Source organism: Falco punctatus, assembly GCF_963210335.1.
Source record: "Falco punctatus genome assembly, chromosome: 4".
NCBI lineage: Eukaryota > Metazoa > Chordata > Aves > Falconiformes > Falconidae > Falco > Falco punctatus.
In genome coordinates, this window is record NC_137583.1 from 28,005,528 (window position 1) to 28,030,891 (window position 25,364).

Genomic DNA, 25,364 nt, shown 5'->3' on the forward strand with positions numbered 1-25,364 from the left:
ACTATATTTCAACTATATTAAAAGCCCTCTGTAGACGTCTATAGGTTTGGTTAAGTTAGTGAGTTGATGTGTATATACAGTGCACAGCTAGAAAGCAGAGTCCTTGCCTACATTAATGATAAAAATCAGTCCCAGTATAAAAATCAGACTGGGTATTTTCATTCAGAAGCATCTGTTTGGGTTTTTGAGTTGTTTTTGGGTGGGTCTTTTTTGTTGCTGGTGGTGTTTTTTAGGGTTGTTGTTTGTTGGTTTGGGGATTTTTCTAAAATGTCACTCTAGACCATGTGATGGCACAGAGCACCATGGAAAATAAGCCCCAGCAGGTGGCATTCTTAAGAATTAAATTCAGTTCTTAGTCACATTTGTTCAGAAAGAAAAGTTGCCTCCTCACTCAATTGGTACACCTACAAAAGATAAGCAAAACCAAGGCTGACTTAAAAAATTAGAATGATATCAAGGTAAGAACTTAGAAACCGACAGCAATTCACTTGGGAACCAAGTGGAGATCCCATATGTTAGTCTTCAAATGAAAGACTATTCAAATAAAGATAGGGTACTTCAAAAAGCCAAACTAACCTCTCATATTATGAAAGAGCATGTGCAAACTGCTTAATCTTGGAATTGTGTAATCCACCTTTCCACTGGGAATTAAAGAGATCTTTCAAATACAAGAAGAGAATTAATTGCAGCTATTAAAGTGACACAGTGGAGCTGATCAGCCTTACTGCATGATTCTCTAACTGCACTGAAGCAGACAGCACTTTTGAAATTCATTTAATACTGAACAAATCCTTAAGGCTCATTTTGGTTAAAGAGCATTTTTTCTCTCAGGTGATCCCTATGCTCATCTTAATAGACTTGGGTAATTTATTGCAACTATAGAAGCCGGGTTACATGAATGGCATCTCCCACGTTTACTTAGAACACCAGAAAAAAGTATGATGAGAGGATTAACTCAAGTTGTCAAGTGACATCTGACAGCTAACACAGGAGTCTACCATGTTCTTCAGCACCTCAAACTACAGAAATTATCCATACAGCTCATCTAGATTCATTACTGGATGATATGCCGAAGGCCAGAAATATATTCCAACCTGCAAAGATGCAGAGCAGATTATAAAAAAAAAATAATGTTAAAGACAGTAGTGTTATGAATCTCCTATAGCGTCAAACCCACATCAGTATTTCCTCTGAATTATTTTCTACTCCAAGCAAAAGGGGAGACAAAGCTGAAAGAGATGAGTGAACACAAACTTGCTGACGCTTCACAGAACTGCTTCTAAATGAGTCAACTTAATGTGAATAATGACTGGAAATATAAAAACTCATTATTTCAGCTAAAGAAAATTGCTCCCAAAAATCTTTATAGGTAAGGTTAACAGACTGCATTTCACAAGATCCATAAAAACCCTTTTCAGTCCATCTTTCACCAATCTTTTATGAAATAGGCTGTATGTATAATAAATCTGATTTCTCAGCCAACCAACCTACCTCCAGGCAAAGTGCCCCTCTAAAATCAGGTCACACTGTGCACGTTGCGTTGTTCCGTACTCTGCTGCATTTGTGTAAATGAAATCAGGACATTAAAACACACACCAGTCTTGCTCTGCCAACATTTCTAAGTGCAATCCAAACCCAAGGCAGCAGATGGCTAAAGCAAACGACATGTGTACAATGCCAAATAATAAGGTAGGTCCTCATTTAGGCATAAGAGGACTGGACCTATCTAAAAAGTGGGGCTTTAGTGAACTTGGTTTTAAAAGATGAAGGCAGTCCAGGGAGAGGACCCAGCACTTTCCAGGGATCCTTCAAAGCTGAAACTAATTCAAACACACTATCTTCTGGGGGGCAGGGGTGCCAAGGAATTGGCTTTGTCAGTCACTTCCCTCTAGGTAGAGTATTTTTCCATAATTTTTCCAACTTCTGCAACCATCCCAGCCACAAGCAGCTTCAGCAGACTACACTGCTCACTTCACGAGCGGCCATAGCTTAACTGTGACAACCCAGACAGGTCTGCTAAAGACCACACCACTAACCTGCTCCCAAGACAGTGAGAAAGAACAAAGTAATCCGAGTCCCTACATTCTTGCCACCTCTCCCAAGTGCTTCTGCAGGCCCAAGGTGCCCGAACACAGCGTCTTGCAGGTACTCTGAACTGTCTGCCACACAGCAGGGACTGTGTGTTACAGTTCTGCCACGCTGACCCCTCCAGTGTAGCGACAGAGTAATACTCCTGTGTAAGCCTCTGCTGAAAGAATACTTAAAAGAGAGTACATGAACGGCTTTATCAAGACCAATAAACTGTAACAAATGCACTCCAAGGCTTGAAACAGTATAATAGTTCAGACTTAAGAGGTCTATATTAAGAACACCCTACTTCTCCCCACGCAGCCACAAATCCAGAATCCTATTGAAGTGGTCATTGGCAGCTGCAGATGAAACAAGGCTAGGAACAAGAGGCTGAAGTTTTCAAAACTGGGTGACTGATATCTAGCATAAAGACAGTATTTCAACAAAAAGACAGATTGGGGGTAGGGAACTACTGTTCCAAAATACTTCAAATATTGACCTTGCATTCCTTCCTCTCCTCAGTAGGTTTAGTTTCAGCACCACATAAGAACATTCCCTTAACGCAAAATAAAACAATTTACATATTTTCCAAAGTAAATAAAAAATTTCTATGTATTTTGACATTAAATACTTAATAGCTCATAACCTGAACATTAATTGCCCCTGGCTTAAAGCTGGAAGACAGCCAATTGTCCCCAGTATCAGATATTGTTGACAAGATGGAGGTTGGGAGGAGCTTTATTTTTGCTTTAGCTTTACAGTACCTCTCTTGGCTTCCATTTACAGATTATGAGTCTAGATAGCAAAACCATACTAATACTTTTATAAATGTTTGCATCAATACTCAGTAATATTCACATGCTTAATGTATTCCCTAGAATTATACAAGCTTTACAGCACAGAGATCTTCAGGGCCAACAAAGCCATTAAGGCAAAGCTTTGGGGGAAAGGATTTTATTAAAAACTATTATGCTTCACCATTTCACTTTCCACAGTTTCTAAAGGACTGATAGAGATGAAAATATCTGCAAGGGAACAGGAAAGAATGTCCTTATTTGCCAGCGTGTCTTGCCTGTATCAGAGGGACAGTGGTACATCAGTCAAGAGATCCTTTTTCCATCTTGAATGCTCTCATGCTACACAGGCTATCAATACTGCTTTTATTTTTTTGTAAAGGATAAATCTGGAACACAAAGACCTGCAGCTCTACAAGAAAAAAATTCTGGCTCAACATCAAAAGCAAAACCCAATTCTTACATGCACTGTCAGATACAAACCTACACCCATGCTTAAGAAGCTAGGTTAGAGTATTGCAGTGTTTACAGTCGATGCTGTAGAGCACAGCTAATTCAACATTCTGAAGAAACTGAACAAAAAAGGGTCCACTGAGTTATCCAATCTGGCACTTTCACTAACTGACAGAAGGGGGAAGAGATCCCTCATGCATAATCCAGACACATTATCTACTGGAAGTCACTTTTTCCCCTAGTGATCTGTCCTGGAGTAACTATTAAGCTCTCTCAGCCATCTCAGACCTCTTTTCTTCTGCCAGAAAGTATCAAAAAATGAGGAGATTTTATAGCCAAACACAATTTTTTCAAGTAAGTGGAATGCATTCTCAAAATCTGCAATCCCTACCCATTGCATCTAGCAAGGAACAAAAGTAAAACGCATTAATACCAAAACACTGGGAGATTAAACACTTCATTTAGGTATGTTGATAAAAAGGCTGTTATGCTCTCCCAAACTTTATTTATATTTGAATGTTAATAAGACATGTTAAATATTTAGCAAAGAGGGTGGATGTACATTTTTAATAGGCAAATCTCATACTATAGTTTGCAAATCTAAATGCCTCTGATCTTCTCTTCAAAGGCTCAGAGGAATAAAAGACAATTCTACCAGAATACACAGCACAGCAACTGCATCTTAAAACTGTTAAGGAGAGTATTTCCCAGGAGTTAAGCATAACTTAATTCCTTTTACATATTTTACCAAGTCTGTATTTTCAGAACAAAAGGGTATCGTTATAGAATAAAAGAAAATATGATGGATACAATCTCTTTCACTTTAAATAATGAAAATAATCTTTTCCATTAAATTTAGAAGGCACAAGAATAACCCTACATTTATGTAACAGATTAAATGTCTGGATTTTGATGAAACTCCTTCCTCATTTCCTAGGATAAAGGACAAAGCTCTTCACAAAGTTTTCCACTATCGGAAGCACTTAGCACAGCTGCTTCGTAAGGTGGTGTTGCTTCGCTATTACTCAATTAAATCATACAAGAAACATATTAAAGCTTCAAAAGATACAGATCATAGAAACTAACAGCCATCTGTATTTTTGCTGATGATAATTAAGTCCACGAAAGTCTACAACAGAAGAAGATCCTAAAGAGAAAAAAAAAAGAAAAAGCAGCCTGAAATTTCTGCAGCCTGAGATTTCTAAAGCTTCTTAGGTACATGCTTATGGGGGAGGAGAAAAAAAAGATTAAGAAATCATTACCTCAAAAGCAATCCTGCAAATAGAGATATACAGCAAAGTCATATGCAGGCAAATAAGAGCATCCAGTAAATCAACACTTTGTACTGAAAAAAATAACCAAACTTGCTTCTTGATATCTAGTCCCCCACGAAAATTCTTGAAGTGTCCAAGGAACTACAATTCAGAAACACAGCCTGCATTGCTCAATCCTCGCTGTGAGGAATAGTTGGAAACTTCTGGTAGCATTTAACTTGACAAACAACAGTTACATGCACTAATTAAAGTTAAGAGCTGGTGAAGAAATAACCCTGTGGAACAAACCAAAGATGTCACTAAGGTATGCTGAGCATTATTATTTCAGTTCATCAGCGTAAATTCAAAACAACAACATTTCAAGCTATCTTATAAATTAAGAATTTTTGTTGTAAAGGAAGAATGGCTGTTGTGATAACAACATATATCTTGTTGATTGAAAATTCACACTGAATCAATGCTCAAGTGCAGTTACTACAGAAAAATTAAGATATCTGTTATTCCACTGCTAATTAAGAGACAAGATAAAATTTCTCATACCTGGAAAACTTCATGAACTTTTTTTGAACCCTGAATCCTAAAAATATTTCCTTTTGAAAAAAAAAAAAAATTTCCTGCTCTTCTCCATAGCTTTAAATGGACAGAGATTTTCTTCATCCTAGCTTGATTTGTCCTGCTACCTCCCCTACTGCCTTCCACAGAAAATGTCTTTACACGCTAGGGGTACTGACACCATTCTCGTATTTATAATTTGAGAAGCTCTTTAGGACACAGGACATGACAAACTTACGAATCTTAAAACTGGTGCTCAATCGATTCACCACACTGGCTCAGTTACAGTCCTCCACACACTATAAGCATTCATTTAAAGAAAAGATTTTCCTTCAGAATTAAACCACAAACACTGACATTCCAGCCAAAGCAGCTTTCATCAGATCGTTACTTATATTAAGAAGGATTTAGTGCCAAATCAGACCTCTTCCTAACATGACAGGGAGTTCCCCCAAGCTGTGGTATAAAGAATCCATTCTTTCCACATCACTGTATTATTTTTTTAAGAATGAAATACAGTATTTAGTACTGATACTTGCATACCATATGCTGATAGTATAAATATTTAGGCACAGGCATATTCAAAGCATTACTACTCTAAGAACTACTGAGCAAGCAATAAACAAAATTAAATACTAATACTCTTCCCAAAGTGAAATAGCAGCAACATAAAGTAGCAAAATGATCCAGGAAATACTCTGTATTTTTTTTTTTACTTCTATGTAACAAAAAGCTCAACACAACAAATTTTCAAGCACTTCTTTTAAAACTAGAAACAAACAAAAAAATCCATTCACAACCTCCCTACTGAGACTGGGGGCTTATCACATCAAACATTGGAACATGTTCACAAAAGCAGCTTAACAATGCTACCTTTGGGAATCAACAGTAAACAACTGCTTTTTAAATTGATTTACGTAAATACTCACATCCTCTCCAAAACAAACATTTAAGCAGTCATTCAAAGAGACATTAGTGCCACAGAGCAGACCTACAAAGACTGGGCCATTGCAAAAAAGCTCCTTGCAGTCAGCGTATTATGCAGCGTGGTACCACTTACTCTCACATCTAACAGCAAATCAGAATACAAAATCTCTCAAAAGAAAAGGAAAAGGAACTTTTTATATGTGTTTGCTTGTACTTACAGCCATGGTAAGATGCTGGGGATCCTCCAGACTTTCCATATTCTTGCTCTGAGTAGCTGGTGGATAGGTTTGGCTGACTGGAGCCTCGGCCAAAGGTGATCTGATTGCTACCCACTCCTGTGGCCACCTGAGCCATGCGTTCTTTGGTCTTCAGGGCTTGGGCCCTCTCTGTCTTGAGTCGCTCATCATCCTTCAGAAGAGACACTAGTTGCTTGGATTTCTCCCTCACATTAATGCCCTGGTCTTTACCATCTCGATCAATATACTGAAAATCTTTCAACGTCTGGATAGCAAAAATATTCTCTTTACACTGCTGCGCCACTCTCTCAGAACCAGTTTTGATCAGGTAATCTAACAGAGTAAGGGCCTTGTATACATGCCGCCAGTTCTTGCCGTGGTCATTCAGTCGTTTCCAGATCATGCTCATAATTTCAGAAAAGGCCACAACATTGTAAGTCAGATCTGCTATTTCAGTCATTAATGAACTGGAGGGACCCCAAGGGTCATTAGAGGTTGCTTCCCGAACTTTTATTTCAGCCTCTGAATAATTGTTCACAATGTTCTTCATCTGCCGTCTAATAGATGAAGTCGTCATTTTTATTTCCCTTTTTAACAAGACAGATTCCAGAACACAAACAAAAAAGGGCTATATTTGCTCTTCTGTGAACGTTTCTGAACTGCAAAGGCTCCGTATCTGTGGCTTATTTGTAACACGTTCCACTACAATCATTTCCCCTCTTCGAGAGAATGACACGAGAAAATGAAAATCATGACCTGAGAAAGGGAAGAAAACAAAGCATGTTAGCTGTCTTTAATTATTCCTACATGGAAAGCATCTACATACACTTTTGAGAAATTCTTCTAAAGTTATCTGATGAATTTTCTCCCTGAATTTCCTCAAGACATCCGATTTTGAAAGCAACTTGGTCTTCTCACAAGTAATATTAAACACTACATATCAAAAACCTAAACTGCTGAACTAGACAAAAGCAAGAATATATTCCCACTGATGCGAACGCAGAATTTTAACAGCAAAACAGAAACAAAGTCCAAGAAATAACTTATGGGTTTAGTTTCCAACAAGGTAAAACCTACCTAGAATTTTTAATAACAGAAATTACAATGCTAGCTTGCAGAGCTGAGGTGAAACTAGAAATTCCATGCTTAGCAGCCATTAGCTTCCCTCTAACAGCTGACCACTGCAGATTGCTACCATTGCTGCGGGAATCTGCATACTAAGAGAATAAGCAAACTTCCTTAAAATTTAATCAAGCTACTTCTGAAACCTCAGGTATATTTAAAGTACACTTAATTGTAGGCAGGGACCTTAAACAGTGTTCTGCATTCTGTCAAGGCCTAGGGAAGAGAAATGAGCACCAGAACAACACAATCCAACTCAGGGTGACCTTTAATGTTAAGCAGATTAGATGGGAATATTTTTTTTCCAAATGCATTTACTTTGTACGTTTGACAACACTCATCAGATCCACAGTTTCTGCTCTGTGTGTCTTTCACACAGCACAGAATAATTTTTAATTATATGAAAATGGAATTGTAAAATCAAAATGACTGGCAAGAAAACCCAAGGACAAGCTCTGAAGCTGGAAAGCTGTTTCAGTTATTTATTTAAGGTCATTGTTTCAAGTAAACAGAGAGCTATTAAGCTCAGAATACATTCCTAAATGGCAGATTTTGCTATTACATTAACACAGTTGGAATAGTCTTTGATATTCACCAGTTGCATGAACACTAAGCACTGATTCCATAATGGAACTTGCCATGTTAATAGAGATTGTATATTCAAGATGTCCTCTAATAATGTTTCTCCGAACGCTCCAAGGAAGCAACAGTTATCACAAAAGACACTAGAGAGAAGTAAAGCACAGATTTCAAGACTAAAATTGTTATAATTCTTCAAATTATTGTGGTGCAATTTAGAATGAAAGCAGAACTAAGAGTCAACTTGGACAACGTGCAGCTCTATCACAACTTTCCCAGCATCAAGGCATATACCCTTCCTAGAAAACCATCCTGGGCAAGTTAAAACTACCACAGAGCAGGTCCAATGCATTACTGTATTTTATCTTGCTCCACTAAAGCTTAAGTTTTGACAGGATAAAAAACTCCTACGACATCACGGAAAATTAACTTTAAGTGAGATCAACACTGAACTTTAGGTAAACTGTACCATCCTGCTGTTCTTCCCAATATTTAAAGCCAGCTGTAGAAGAATGTTGATCTGTTGTCAGATGGTTAGTAGCCAAAGGAATAAAAAAGGGGCATCCTCAGGGTTGTGCATTATAAATCCAGAATTTGGAAAGGCTGATCCTATATAAACGTTTCCAGGTATCCGTGATCGCTGCTTCACTCCCGAAGATAACACTGTCCAAATCTGTGGTTCACCTGCTCTTGCAATCACTCTGATGCATTACTCAAAAGGTAAGGCACCAATTAAAAAAAAAAAAAATTACCACCACCACCCTCAAATACATGCATCTTATTTAATCTAAACCATTTCTTTTTGTCAATAACAGATTAAAGTAAGTTCACAGACAAAGCTGAAACAAATTACCGAAGGACGTGGCAGCATCTGGTAGAAAGATGGTGACAAAAAACTAAGAGCAGGCTGCAGGCAGTAACTTCTTTAGCTGGTAAAACCAGAGCCAGCAGCAGTACAAATACCAGCCTAATCATGACACAACTACACTGATGATACGGATCCCAGATCAGAAGAATACAACACCCCCATAAGGACTGAGTGTGTCACCCAACCAGAAGAGCAGTAAGTAACATGAAAAATCAAAACCATGAGAACTACAAAACCTCCTAAAGCACTCTGATAAAAAGTCCACCAAGCCCAACATCCTCAGCCACAAATCCTCAAGTAAAGTGTATGAGAAAAGAATATATACATTCCCTTGCCTTATATTATCATCAGCTTAGGCATCTTAGGTGCAACCTGTGGTGGAGGCTCTACAGCCAACAATGTCTCCACCAACCCCTTTTTTGAAGCCACTTGTATTTCCTTTTTCAGCCTCAGCATCTATGCAGCAGCGGTTGCAGCGACCACACAACACAAACAAGTACTTCAGCTTATTTTAACCTTGAACATTTGTTCCCCAAGCTGTAGACAGGAGGCATGCTTTTGAAGAAAGAACAAGTCACCTTCAGCTTCTTTATGTCACTCACGATTTTATAGAAATTGGCCATCTCCTTCTGAACTGAGGATCTCCTGAAATTGAATCCCTCTATTCAGAAGCTGCTGCTGCAAATCTCCAATCAACCCTGATGTCTTCCCATGCATGCATTACATTTCCATTTCCTGAGAGATACATAGTTCCAAGCACTCTATATTTCAGATTTGGCAGTAACAAAAGTTTGTATAAAAACATGGTCATTTACTGCTTAGGATTTCCCATTCTTTATCAAATACTTTCTAAAAATATTTGCCCTTTGCTAGTTGTGCCTCTACCCCTGCACATGAAACCAGGGTCATTTCTTCTCCCTATGCCAGTGGTTGAAACTATTTCATCTGTTATTTTATTCACTTAGGTGGTCTCAATCTTGCATCCCTCCTTTCAGTTTAAGATTCGTTTCAAATTTGACCGATTTGGTTCAACTTGGCCACCTTATTTAGAAACGATCTAGGAAATGGAGCATTTTGCAAGAGCACTGATCTTTGACAGGACACTTCACTGTGAGAACCAGCCATTTACTCCTAACCCAGTTTCCTGTCTTTTAACCTGCTGTAAATTATGAAAAACATTCTTGTCTTGTAAGAGTTTTGTTTCTCTAAAGGCCAGGGATGAAAGGCCTTATCAAAATATTTTTAGAAGTACACTATACAAGCAAATGCCTCACCTACATGTACCTCCACAACCAAAGAAAAAACAAAGTTAGTTTTATTACTTCTTACAACTTCACGAGCTTTTGAAAACATTTTAATACCAAACAATAATTAGGAAAGGTAAATTTTACAGTACATGGGAACACCTAGTAGTCCTAAACATCACCAATTTTCGCCAAAGAAATAAATATCTAAAGAACTAATCATAATCACAATATAAGCAGGCACACAGACAATCAGGGTGCAATTTCTCATGCCTTGCCAAGCTAATTGTAAGCCAGCACCAAACCCAGTGGCCTCCCAACCTTTCAACCACTTCCCCTTTCCCTCTCTTGCATCAAATCTAGCAATTACACAACAGCACAGTAGAACTAATCAACCTAAAACTCTCACAGAAAATTAACTTTTTAGCACTGGATTGTTTTCTGTCACATCAGTGAGGTGACCAGGCTGCACAGCCACACGGTCACAAGCTTTGCTGTAAGTCAGACTTGCGAGAAGAGTAAAAATGACCCAACCCCAACCTCACATTTGAAGCAGCCTATTAAACACAACCTAAAGCTGTCAAGCTCCAAAAAAACAGCACCAGAAAGTGAAGAGTCCTCATTCCCGTCCAATGACACCACACACACTAGGAACCCGCGTGCCTGGTTTCAGAGAAGAAACCAAAAGAACAAAGGCAGAACCCAAGGCCCTGCTGTGCTCTCCAAACAGGCTGTAGCTAAATGAAGGAAAAATATTCATGGTTTTGCTGTAAAGCATAAGCAAGAAGCAGAATAAAAAGTATAGCCTCACCAAATGCAGAAATGGTTTGGTGAGAACCCTGTATTTGGGAAATGCTTAGGTTTACATTTAGGACTTAGTTGAATTACCAACAAAGGTGCAGCCCAAAAGCAAGTGAACTTGGAGTACCTACATGTGCAGGAGGCCCAGGTTACAGCAGCACCATTCCCCAAACTGGAAGCTTTGCTAGAGTGAAGCTTTCAAAGAAGGCTACTAGCAGAGACTGTCTCAAGTAGTGTTTTGGAAAAACAAACATAGAGCAAGCATTTCAAGAAGAGAACGCACTGGATTAAGTGAAATGAGCATTTTTTTTACTCTTCCAGAAAATTAAAGACTTCACTTGTCATTCTGTAACAGACTTGAAGACCATCAATACATTAATGCTGCCATGATTCTTTAACTTTCTATCTTTGATTCATGAAAACAAAAGCATTTAATGAGAATCACACTAATGTCTGTTCTTTCCTTTTTTTGATATAAAGATATGTTTTCTAAATCTATTCTACTTTTAACCTGCTGAAGGCAATCTGTTCTAAACTTCATATTACACTATTTACTCTATTAAAAACACAAAGCATGACTGGAGTGAAAAATGATGGCATTTTTATCCCCAATCCCCACCCCCCACCCCCTACCCCCCAGTTGTACCAATATTCGAGATAACTATTTTGGCAGTGGCAGTAACTTCCACTAAGAACTCTGTATGCTTTTCTGTATCTGCTTTACAAACTCTCTGCTTCCACACCACAGAAAAGAAGCATTTTACTTGATTATTGCAAGTCTTGGAGCACCATAACAGCCTACCTTATGATCAAAAAGACGAATATCCCTACTACATAAAAGTGAGAAACCATTTCTAACACATGAACCTGCATAGAAAGTTTAAGAGGTTGGTTTTTTTTTTCCAGAGACCTCACTGAATTAACTTCTCACAACAAACCACATGAAGTAAAATGCACTTGCAACTTCAGCAAAAATCCAAGTTTGCATTTTTAACACAAGTTGCAAAGAATGCAGAAAAGACTTAGTTGATTAAAGCTGCTATTCCTTGCTAACAACAGGAAAAAGCCTATCAGCTTGAACAGATTTCTTTAAAAGGTTAAACAAAGAGGGGAAGAGGGAGTTGTTAAGTCTTGTTCAGTTTAGGTGAGCCTTCCTCATTTTGTCTTCCTTGGTCCCTACAAGCCATTGTCCCTGTTTTATAAGTAGTTTGTCATCTTTAAATAGATACAAAAGGAAACATACAATTCTGTAGACAAGATGGTGAAGCTTACCTGTGCTAACAAAGGTAACCTGGGGGGAAATGTCCCATTTCCTTTTTCCTATTCCAATAGTTTCATTATACAAATAGCCCTGATGAATTCTCATGGTGCTTTTCTAGATACAGTGTACAGACAGAAGGAATTCTTGCCTGAACTTCTCAACAGCTCTCTCTCACAAGAGATTAAATTCAGTAAAAGAAATCTACATGAGGAAACCATCTTTAATTTGCTAAGACTAACCCAGAAATGAGGCCAAGCCACAAAGTCCTTAATAAACTTAGTTCAAAGAAACAACCATACAAATCCACCTATATACAGGCTTTCAGCAGAATTCATTCAGATCTCTGGAATGTAGAACTCAAACCAGGGTTTGTCTGCACTGATAAAATGCCCTTTATATCAAGCCTGAAGGTAAATATATACATAGTCCAGCTCAGTATGGACCAAAAATACATGAAAAGCCTTTAAAACCTAGTGGGCAATAAAAAGTGTGAAAATTAACATTAAACATAAGTAGTTCACCAGATATTTGCATAAAATAATGAACAGCATTACAGACAAAATATAGACGTTAGATTAGACAAGTAACTGTAAGTAACATGCATAAAAAGTGAATTTTGGAAAACTTCTTAATTTATTCTGTGATTTCAAGGCAGTCTCTACAGACATCTTAATCTACATTAAAATATCCCTCCCTTTCACAAAATACTGAGAAAGATAACTACAAGTTTACATCCTGAGATTTATATTGCAATTACACAAAGAGATTTTTCTGGTCATCACTAGGAAATATAATCAAAAGCTCAAGCAGGTTCCCTTACTCAGATCCTAGGACAGTTCTCAACAGCTATGCTGGCAACCGAGACCCCAAAATGCTGCAATACTGGGGGCACAGGCAGGCTATCTCAGGCCAGCCATGCAACTAGGCAGCCCTGTATTATGAAAGCACATCCTCAGTATCAAGGATTCAAACAGCACTATCCAGGATATTTGCACCCCATTATAATTTCAAAGGAACATAAGTGAAATATAAAGCCTTAAAGAGACACCAAGAGCCTCTCCTACCCAAGAAGTGCTGAAGCAGCTGCTATGAGACCTTCCAACATGTTACAAAGCCAAAGCATGTGCCTTACCTCTAAGACGTGAATACATAAAATAGCTAGAGAACTGCTCTCCTTGCTTTCAGGGTGGAATGAGAGAGGCAGATAATCCTCGGGGACCTGTACTCCAGGATAAATCAGGAGAACCCAGAGCCTGGAAAGCGCTTCTTGCCAGTCTGCAAAGAACCAGGCTAAGGGAAAAGCACTGCCAGATTCTGACTAAGGAAGAAGTTCCCCCAGACAGACACCGACACCGCACCTGCACAGAGCAAAAAGCACACGCTCAAACATAACCCCAATCTTAAGAGTAAGTCAGCTTCTATTTATGGCAAAGAAAAAGGATTCCTATTGCCTGACACTGTAAATTCACATCCTAGTTTTCTTGTGATACCTCGTTACATGTACAAACCCAAACCCACTGTGCTTTTAGAAAGTCTCATTTTCCACAAAAAGGAAGCAGAAATCTTTGACAAAAAAAACTGAGCACAAGCCTTTATTTAAAATTCCGGAATATAGTAATCCAGAAAAAATTACAGCAGAGACATTTTTCTGATGCTGGATCCCACACTGCTAGAGAAATTTTCAAACTTAATTAATTCTCTTTCACATCCCTCTCCCCCTCCCCATTCACAAATAATTCTTACAGAACAACTGGACCACCAGAGGATATCATTATACTGCCTACAGTATAATATCCTACTGCAATACAAACATTGTTCCCAAAATGAAACAGGAAGAGAGGCAACTGTACATTGTGGTCACTTGGAGAAGAGTACTAAGAGAAATGAAGCAGCTTGGCACTATACATAAAAGCCAACAAGCAGCATACTTATTAGCTCTCTCTTGCTATTATATGGCAGAAAAAAACAGCAGTTCATGTGACTAAAACAGTAAAATGAAGACACTGAAATTACCATCAATGTCCTTCCTCAACCTTCAGAATTATTTAGGAAATGAGTTACATATACAGACTGGCAAATGGTTTGAAGAACAGGGTTAACTCCAAAAGAAAGGTTTAATTTCCATTTTTCACAGCTTAAATGCTTGTCTTCTTCAGTGTAATCTCTGAGAAGAGGAAATGGTTCAAAATTAAAAGTTTTGGAAGGTTTCCACTCCCTTTTACAAATGAGAGAACAAGGTCAGCTTTCACAGACAGCAGGTGGCCAAATTATTTCTTTATTTAAAGAGTTAATGCTGAAAGATAACTCTCCTTCAAATTTATGCATATTCATGAATCCCAAGGTTAGATTCTACACTGATTTTACAGTCGTGCCTCAGACTCACAGAGAAAAACTAACTCCAGCTTGTATGGCCATTTAGCCATGTAACAGATTTACAGACACAAATTTGCTCAAGTTCTCTCTGTAACACCTCTTCTTACTACATGTATACTTAAATTACCAGGGCAGTATTTGAGCTCAGTGGAGAGCTTACCTCTTTACTCTCGGAGTCTACAGGAAGGGGGAAGGGGGGCGGGTAAGAAGCAGAAATCTAACTTTCAGCTTGCAGTCAAGAACATGGCAGCATTACCTGGCCACTTTATCTTAGGACCCTCCAAGCCGAAGTTGCTGGTGCTTTGACATTTGCAGTTACATTTGACTCTACAGCCCATAACACAGCTGGAATTATTGACAGCGTGGGAAGCAGCTGCAAATATGCTTCTGAAGTGCTGCGAAAGGGGACAGCCTCTGTAAGAGCCATACAGATCACCACAAACAATCCAAATCCGACCTACACTGGAGATCTAATTTTAGGATTACAAGCTTTGTCAACATCTCTTTAAAAATAACACATTCCTCCTTCTACAGCTAGGTCAAATGTCATTGGCAGTACCACCTGCATTTTACGCAGCAGATCTCAGTTTATTTTTCACTAGTAATACAGCAAGTGTTATTCATTACACACCCAATACAATATTGCAGAATTACAAAACAGCATAAGGTCAAGCCATTATGCACTGAACCAGAAATTTTAAATGCAAATTAATCCAACATGGCAGTGAAAATACCTACCCAAACTCTCAAAAGGAATTTGTTTGCTGGGGATTACCTACTTGAATGAAAGCACTTAAGTCTTATTCTCACAAACAGAGTAGAAAAAAAAATTATCACCCAATGTGTGCCTTACAAAAAGGTAACAATCTGGAATAAATTCAGTTTATCAGGTATATTTGAGTAGCGTTTTCAACTGAATTAAAAACAGCAGGAGACACTACTCTCCTTCCACATTTTCATTTTGGAAGACATCTGATATTCTTGCCAGAAGGTGTGTCAATTAGAAAAGTCCAGCCTTGTCACTTAGGCTGCTTACTTGGTGACAGACAACTACCAAAGGGAAGCCATTATATCCTCTCTCATAACAGATCAGAGCCCTGATTGATCAGCTTGAAGACAGGAGGAACTGTAAAGAATACAATGTAAAAGCTTGCAAGACCACAAAATGTTAGCTATATTCTTTATGCCACAGTGCTTTCCTATACAAATGCAATTTTTAAAATTCAAAGCTGACAAGAACTACTATATTCATATATATCTGTGTTCACGTATCATTGTTTTGAGAAAGTACCTGCTACTTACAATTACCCAATGATTTTATTAAGTAAATTAAGTTTGCATTTTATTATTATAAAGCAGACATCACCATGTGCAGTTTCTCCTATCCGCCTACACACTACAGACACAAAACCACATTAATAAACTCAGTAGGCCAAAGGCAAATGCTCATCATTACAAAGATTAGGGGTACAAAACAACAGTTTAACTCTCCATGTTACTACTGGTAGAAGCCGAGAGACTAATTAATACTTTTTCACTAAAAATTCATGTTGTAAAATAAAGGACTGTTTAAGGAACAGTGCAAGATCTGCAAAGCCGTATCTGTCCTACATCCAAAACATTACTATTTTCTTCAGTTTAAATTGTTAAGCATACTGGTTGCTAGCACAAACTATAAGCCTGTAAGGAAAATGAAGATTGATTTAATATCCTACCTATATTCATCAACACCCATTCATGGTATAAAACTTCAAGTGCCATCCTGCATTCATCTTGAAAAGTCAACACATGGTCTTAACTATCACAACTGGTAACAGTTAACATAAGGTTACTTTAACACTCAGAAATTAAGCCACATGCAGTTGTATGTTCATGACTAATTAAGTTGCCTTAAAACTATACAGTGGGAAACACATATCCTAAAACCCTCTATGCAACCCACTGGAGGAACGTTTTGGCCAAAACCCAGGATTCTACACTAGGCTTTACTATTCAGCAGTCGGGCCGCAGAGGAACAGAGGATGTGGCTTCAGTTACACTTCATTCTCAGCTGGCTGAGGGCTGCTTCTGAAGGCAGCAACCTGCTCCTACCTGCTCTGCTGTCACATGCCACCTCCCTGCCCCTCATGCCAGATCTCAAGATAGAATCGGTTCAGTGAGCTGATCTGACAAACCGGGGGAGGTGAGGGGAAGATGGATAGCTGGCATTTCTGACCGATCAGGTCACCAAAGCAATTAATCCCAAGGTCACTCTAATTACTTTAAAGTACACCACAAATAAGGGAAGTAACATCCATTTCAACAGCAATCTACAGTTACATTTCACCAGGCAAAATGTAAAGCTGCACCTTGAAAGCTCAAATTGATGGTAAAGTTAAATACGATGGTTTAGATTTTGGGCTTCCTTTCAGCAGGTGACAGCACAAGAACTGTAAACAGCAGGTTTTCTGGGAAATCGCCTTTTACTACCTAGGTGCTAGTAACACCAATACAATCATTTTGTTTCATGTTGAAGAGCCATATAAATTTGGTCCTCTCTCTTTCAAAATTGGCTAACAATTCAAAATCTTGGCCCTGTCCATTTTACACACTGATTTTAGCTATCTGTCCTGCAACACTTGCTGTTCAGCTTACCTTCTTATTCCTCCATATCTTCTACCTTTTTTTACATTGCACACACCACACAGTTTACAAATTTTTTTCCAAACAGTCCTACTTCTTTTCCCTCTTCCTAAAAGAGCTGTCTAGTGTACCTCTAGCATTACCACCTTGGAGGGAAAAGCATTTCCATCCAAAGGAGCTCTGCTGGGCAGAAAGTACGTGCAGCCAGAGGATTGGGCACGACAACCCTGCCATCAGCAGCCTGGATTTAGACTGGGTTATGCTTACCATGAAACAGCACTCAAAAATACTGCCAGCCACTTTGGTCTACTTCCGTGCTGCCCCAGTTCCTGATTTTGAGCTATATTCCTAAGTTCATCTTTGATGGAAATGAATCACTGGAAGACAAAAAAATAAAAATAAAAATAAAATCATTTGCTATATGGACTTTTTTCCGCATCATGCTACTCAGAACTTTTCAATTCCTTCATTCAGGCATTAATAAGAATCATCCCTATTCACAAATGCAAAGATTTGTTATTATTTTGCTTTATTATTTTGTTGATTTTTGTGCAATTAGGGGGAAAAAAAATGGCTTGAAGATGCCAGTGAATCCCACATTCTCCCGTGCAGATATACACAAATTTTCAGCTGTCATTGGAACAATTCCTCAAGTTTCTGAATCCACCCTTCAGCAGTAATATTCTACCTACTCTCTTATCTATTCTGGATATTTAGACGGAAAATCATTTGAGTGGGAGTTAGCTTGCTCTTCTCGAAGAGGATGACAAAGACTTGTTACTCAAAAGCATCTGTGCCTGTTCCATTATTAAAGGTCATTTTCTTCCACTCAGCTCTTGCAGAGAACATATATAAAGAACAAAGCGCTTTTAGCTTCGATACTCTACAACCAGCAACTCCATGTATGTCCTCAGAACTCCGTATGTCCTGTAAGGAGTCCACATGCAGGAGACAATACCTATGGTGTGTAATCCAAAACTCAAGCCTCTGAAGCAGCTGATTACAGCTTGGGGACACGTGAAAAAAATGGAAATAAATTCCCTGCGTAGTACTACTACTATCTGTACTCCCATAGCTGCCTGGTATCCCTGCACTGCTGATGATTCTTTTAACCACTATTAATGCAAGTCATTAAAAACATTCTCTCTGTTTAGATTTATAAACAGAGCAAGAAAGTGACTTAAAAACTCACCCACTCCATTTTCTAATCTTTTTTCAAAAGCATTCCATCTAGCCCAAATGCACAGAAGAAATTCTAGCCCATTAACATCCATCAGCTAACAGAAGGGTAATGAATTCATCAATACTGCTAAAATGCGTGGGTACAGTATCATGCTGAATCATTTAGTAACTACATTTGCAGCAAGAAGAGCTCAAACAACCTGCCTTACACTGTCAGCAACCATCTTCCTGAAGGAGGAAAAATGAATGTATTAAGATCACCCTCAATTTCGTTATCCCTCTTGACAAGGTTGGTAGTGTCTCTACACACCAGTATTTCCACACCAATCAAATCCTGTCTGATATTGCTCCCCTCTGGACATCAGCTTCCTTTGTCAAGCCACCTGCACATTTGTGCAAGAAGCCTTCATTGCTCATTTTTCTGCAAATGACTTAAGGACCTGCCTTTTCCCTGCCTATTAATGTTCAGGTCAAATATGTTAAGTATTGCAGTGAGTTTTCGTTTTGCAAAGAGCAAAAATACAAAACACCCACACACACTGTTTCCTCAACACCAGGCTACTGCAACTGTTACAGCGCTAAGGACTTGACTGATTTTTTCTCTGTTATCTATTTACAAAGCTATGGAGGAACTGACCACATTCTTCCACCAGCAAGAAGTTTTCATAACAGTGATAAGTTCTAAACGTAAGAAAAGAGAAAAGCTACCAAAATCAGCCACTCTTAAGAGAAAATACATTATGAACTAACATGAGAGCATAGCTACCAAAAAAACCCCACACCTACAGGCAGAGTATCATGGAGTAAAAGGGAAGGGAAGAAACCTTATTATGGAGTACAAGTTTCTCATAACAGTGAAAGGAAAAGGTATTTATTCATATATATATATATATATCAATCAGACTTAATAATATAAAGAAACAAAGACATCCTTAAAGTGTAGATTAGAAACTACTTTGCTTGCTTTGCCTTGTTCAGGTATGCCAAGTCCAGTCTTCTCTGCTCCACTGCAGTTTTTAAAATGATAGTAAGTACACTGCACTTTTGTTTACACTTTGAGTTATAATGGCATCTACTCTAATTAAGTCCAAGAATAAAAAGGTTTTTGTTAAGGTAACCTTTATAAACCAAGTACAATTAATTCAACTCTCAATACCTTAGCTTCCTTAACATAGATAATGTCTTAGAATACATAACACTTACACATGTGTCTACATATCCTTAACTCCCACGGCTTAATTCAATTAATACTATTAAATCTTTAATGCTTAGCTTCAAAGGCTTTTTTTAATTTTTAGTAGCTCTTATAGGTTAGCACAAATGTTTTAAGTCTTTCTACCATATTTTAAATAAACTCTTTTCTTTCCACTTTGATGTTTGCCTTTCTGACAACCCTATACTCTGTGAAGCTGCTGGAACTTTGTTTTCTGTGAAATGATGACATTACAAGCTCAAAAAGATATGTTAATCACTGAGCTGTAATCAGGGATTTTTTTCCTCTCACCTGCCCTCTGGGCTGGGAGTTGGCAATAGAACTGCTTTAATCAAAACAATGTAGAAACCCATGAGGAGAATGGATTCAACTTGGAGGGAGGGGGCTGTTATTTGCATCTGTTTAGCATGTAAGCAGCAGGCGGGGCTTAATTCTTTTTTACTCTGGTTTCCCATGAAAGGAGAAAATGCAGAAGTCACCATATTTTTAATAAAATAGTTAAAATTGTTTTGACAAAAGATGAGTTGAGCCCGATGGAAGCATAAGCCTTGTAGCATCTAGAGACACATCCATTTCACACGTTGATAGGCACTGAATGTGGTTTTAACTGTGAAGCTTTGCCTGTACCAACGGCATTACCATCATAAATTCAGTCAGCTAAAGCTCCAGTTTATATACACATGCATCCACACACAGACGTACATGTAATTTACTAGTTCTGCTACCCAGTAGAAGTTCTACTGTGAGCATGTTGTGCTACTACCAAGGCAACTTACACCAGCGTGTTTCTCCCCTTCTCTTTTCCAACTACTTCAACACCAACCACTACTCGCCTTCCCCTGCTCAATCTCTAAACTTTGAATTTCTGAGACAAAAGAGACAAAGTTTTGACAGCATATTTCAGACCTTCCCATAAAGTGTAAGAGAAAAAAGAAAAAAAAAAGAAAAAAAAAAAGAAAAAACGAAGAAAAAACCCAAAGCACACTTTCGCTTTCTTTAAAGTTTATTTTTCTTTGGAATAAGAAAGAGCAATCCCTTCTCAAAATGAAACTAAAAATCAGGATTTCCAGGGACAGGAAAAGGCACTATAGTATTGTATACACTATCCAAGCTGACCAGAAAAAAAAAAGGGGGGGGGGGGGGGGGGGGGGGGGAGATTAAAAACCTGGCTCTGTCCCAAGGCATCCAGACACGATTTTGTGTAGACACATACATAACAAAAATATTTCTGCATTCAGGATGTCCAAGCATGTTTCTTGCATTTACACCTGGAAAGCTAACAGTACTAAACAATGACTCGCCATGCTCGGCACTGACTGCAAGTCAATGACCAGTTCCAGATCAACAGATCCCTCACACATTCAAAGCGAAGTACGTGCTGACATACTTCGCTTGATCCAGACCATGAAGTGCAGAACAGAAACCCCTCAGAACGCATATTAGAAACAGTATTATGTAGACAGCCTACAAAATTATCTTGCTGTTCTTCACCTCTCCAACATTTCAGCAGCCTGCCACATAAGCAGAGTTCCTGCCATGCACTCCCCAGTATTACACATCTTCAGTTGTATAACATGCTCTGTCTTTTAAAGCCCATGTAAATACTCTCTTGGAGGCATCATATATTCATATTATTGTGAAATTAAATGTACGTAGACATTATTAGTTGGCAGACAGACACCAAAATGTTAGTTATACTATTCAGTGTGCTTAAACCAGCAGGCCAGGCAAAAGATTATCCACTAGGTAGTCAAACGTAAAAAAAAAAAAAAAAAAAAAAGAGCCAGACATTTCAGTCTGTCCTAATGTTTCACAAAGGAGTCAGCGACTTGTAAATTTTAAATGCAACACTTAAGCAGTTTTGCAGACTAAAAAACCCTCGCATCCTTTGATGATATACTTCAGTGCTCCTCTGCAATAAACCAGTTTAAAAGTGAATTTGCCATCACACGAGCTTTTAAACTTCAGTTTCTCTAAAATTTAAGAATTCTGAAAGCCAAGTAAAACCAATTACAAACTAAAAATTACAGTACTTCCTTATTAAATCTTCCCAAAAGAATCAGTAAACATATAAACACAAATATCTTTCAGAGGAGTCACCCATGTACCAATCTTTTTAAAGTCTTCAGAAAGCAGTTGCTTTGCTGAAAAAGTATAAAAATATATGGGCTACATAACTGCAGTCCGGTGCAATGACAGTCTTCCTGTTCTTCTGAAGTAACATGCAGCCATTTCTGCTTTAAAAATACACAGAAGCAGGTTGTATAGATTCTAAAAAGTTACAGTTACAATATTAAATATTGATTTCTGATCCGCATTTACATACTTCTAAGGAAAGTACATGGTGCCACCTATGCTATTTATCTAAAAACATTCCAACAGAGGCATTATCTTTACTTTCTGAGAAACACTCTCCTAAATTGGTAGACAAAGTTTAACTTAACGCACTCTGCTCAACAACAGCAGCAAAAAAATAGTAACACTTCTCATCAGTAATAAGCAATCCAAACCCTTAAAAAAAAAATAATGATTAAAAAATCACTGCAAGGAGCATAGTATTACAAGAAGTAATCATAAAACCATGCAATAAGCCAATATGGGCTCAGAAGGCAAATATTTCATTAGATAACAGAGTAGATGTGAGCCCTATGCTTTCAAATGGTCATTACAGAAAGAGGTTTTTAATCAAATTATGAAGTATCTGGACAGGGGCATTTTAAAGATTCACCAGATCTTCCCTGAATATTGCTGGTAATGCACAATTCAGACCTCTCTAAACAAACATTAGTAGTCACATTCCAGCAATGTCACAAAATGGTAGGGTGTTTCACTGATTAATTAATGTTTTTAATTATTCAGTTAGCTAAAGTTCTGTTTTTCAAATAATAATTGAAGCGCTTTCCTTTACATATAGTACATGGCAGAGTCATTCTGCTTGACCATCCATCAGAGAACAGGCAGGCGTGTTAAAATAGTTCCATTTAGAACCAAAGGATAGGAATTAATTAATGATCTTAAATTTTGGCTGATTTCATAGGGTTAGATCAAACATCTGTGCTTTACTGCTGTTGTCGCAAGCCTCATCCCTGTCCAAACAGAGCTGAAAGTTAGCAGAAAGGCAGCTGCGGCAGCAATTGGGTCAACAGATTTAGTTGAAGAAATCCTCACTACTAAAAGGGGAAAAAAAAAAAAAAAAAGGCAGGAGAACAACAAAACTAAAATGCTGTTTGGGGCCTGTTCACCCAGCAAGCAACACACAACTAGTCACTTGCGAACAGATTTCCTACCTACAAGGAAACATGTTTGAGGGAGTCTTTCATGCCCACGTCTCAGGGGAGGAAGTTACCTTTAAAAATACTTTGTTTTGCCTTTCCCTAAGGAATATTAGAACTTTACGTATCAGTTATTTTAGTGCTTTTTTTGTCCATGAGGTCCTACAAAGGTCTTATCTGTGAACTATACAACCCTTACACCAGTGAGCAGCTACTCATGCAATTAGTCCCAATGAAGTCAGAAGAACTGTTTGAGAAAGAAATTTCTTGCCAACCTAAGAGTTGCACAATCAGAAAAAAAAATTATAACAAAAACACAGAGGGGGGTAAATTGCATCTGACAAAAACTACAATCAAGAAATAGCTGGTGACAGATTGTTATTTAAGTACAAGGAAGTGATTTAAACAGGAGCGGTTGTAATAAGATTATACGATTCTCTATTAAGATTCTTAAAATGTCTTTGTTCTAGCAAAGCTATGAAAAGACCGTTGCCCTTGTAAAGGTTCAGAAACTACCAAATTCATGTTAAGTCTAGAAATTAATATGATTTCAAAGCAAGTAAAGAAATAAATGTAAAAGAACATCCCTGACATCATTAGTGTCTTTGTCGCCCATGCTAACATTTTCAACTAGCATGAGTACAACATGTATTACAGCATTTCTCAGCGGCAAAACTCAACCAAAGAGAACAGCCCCAACAGACAAAGTACTGAGCTCGGTCTGCTTGGGTTTCTGCTTTTAAACAATGAAAACTACCACTTTGATTTTAGAAGACATTACATTATGCACGCGACATCTTCAGAATGGCAGGAAAGTCTCCATAAGGTTATACTGCAGAGAGATTAAATCAATGTCTGGCTGTTGAATTTCTTTGGAGAAACAGATGTGGCATTTTAGCCATGAGCCCCAGACTGCACCATCTCTAAGTAGTCCCTTCTAGAACAACAGGCCCAAAAACTGGCCATGAGTGTAATAACTATGGCTACATTGAACAACAAACACGGCAAGCAAGTCTTCTGATTTCTGTCTTGAAGGATGGACCTAAAACATCTCTAGGTAAGGTGTCTGGTATGTTTCTAAACTAATAAGCAGCTTTGAACTTTGAAAAAAAATTATTTAATTTGTAAAAGTATCATTCATTGAGTGCTGCACTGTAAGCATGAAAAAGCAAATGATTCACAGATTAATGTTTTACCGTAAGCGATAACAGAAATTTCCACTGAAACAGAACATCCACCAAAGCATTTGGTCTAAAGGTGATCAAACCTGTGCCATAGGAAACACGTATATGACCCGACCAGAGAGAGGAACGAGGACTGTTATTCAAATCAACACTAAACCAGATTATACATGTGCGAAGTACAAGGTAATTATGAAGGCAAGAAAGTAGGAGGAGACAGAAGTCTAAAAGACAAAAGACAGGTTTGTAGCATGCAAGTGTTCTCCTGCCTGGGTCACCCTCCAAAACCATTTTACTTCTCACGCCTTGTATATTTAGTCTTTATTACACAGCTACATGACAGAAGACTCAGCAACTGCAGACAACATTAATAAAACAGCACTTGGAGGAAAGACAGGAGCAGCTAACAATGTTGAAGAAAACTGCAGAGGCCTCATGCAAAAATCTCAGCTAATTACTTTAGGCAGCTCAGGGAGCTCTCCTTCTGACTGTGGAAGGAGAATTATTGCTTGAAAATAAATTGCATGCATCAGGACAACAAAACATACTGCATTTGAGATTCTTTAAAACTTTACCCAGCCACCTCCACTGTAAAACCTAGATAAGGGGAGCCTCCAACACAGATACCTATCTAGTTCTGGGCTGGGCCTGGTTTTACCCAGTCATACTGCTAGAACCAGCCGCACTCACACTGCCAGTGGGGACCTGTTCATGCCTGAGCTCTCCCCTGCTCTGCACTCATGTTTCCCCACCTGGGAAGAGCTGGCTTTTTGAAGTCAGCATGCAAGCCAAGGCACAGGCAGTGCGAACAGACCAAGCCTGACCTTGAACACAAGCTCAAGGCACTAGTTAGAGGTATTTATGTTAACAGCCCTGGATGACATGTAAACAGATAGACACACTATTAACAATTAACACAGTACAGGGCATTGGTTCTGAGATCAATTTTTAAATTCAATTTTTGTAATACTACCCAAAAAATTGATCAAAAAGTTACCCATACAGACAAAAAGCATTTCGCCAAGCATAGCGATTCAAAGCAGTATTTCCATATAAAAATGCACGACAGACCAAATTCTGGTAAACATCCCCAGCTGCCAGTGACACTGCAGCTAGAAAACACAAAATACTTTTTTATAATAGTTTTCTAAACAGTATAATCCTATCTTATTAGATATTTACACACATTTAATTTCTTGTGGTACACACTACAGTTTGAAGGAACTCATTTAGTCTACTCTCCTTAAAAACTGCCTACAACCTTCTAGTTACCTACAAAACACATCTTAGAACTGTCTGATCCAACTATTTTGCCTTTTATCAATCATTTGGAGCACTGT

The 25,364-nt window shown here is 38.2% G+C and overlaps 1 protein-coding gene across 4 annotated transcripts in view; it reads right to left on the reverse strand.

Moving 5' to 3' along the window:
- EPN2 (epsin 2) overlaps positions 1 to 25,364 on the reverse strand; it is a 64,258-nt gene that overhangs the window by 18,768 nt on the left and 20,126 nt on the right. For 3 of the 4 annotated variants that reach the window (XM_080386547.1, XM_080386548.1, XM_080386545.1), the window contains exon 2: positions 6,289 to 7,062. In XM_080386547.1, the coding sequence (XP_080242673.1) occupies positions 6,289 to 6,883 (595 nt within the window). In that variant the 5' untranslated portion in view covers positions 6,884 to 7,062. Of the gene's footprint in view, positions 1 to 6,288; positions 7,063 to 17,443; positions 17,554 to 25,364 lie in introns of all 4 variants that reach the window. The other variant, XM_080386546.1, reaches the window with a different exon arrangement.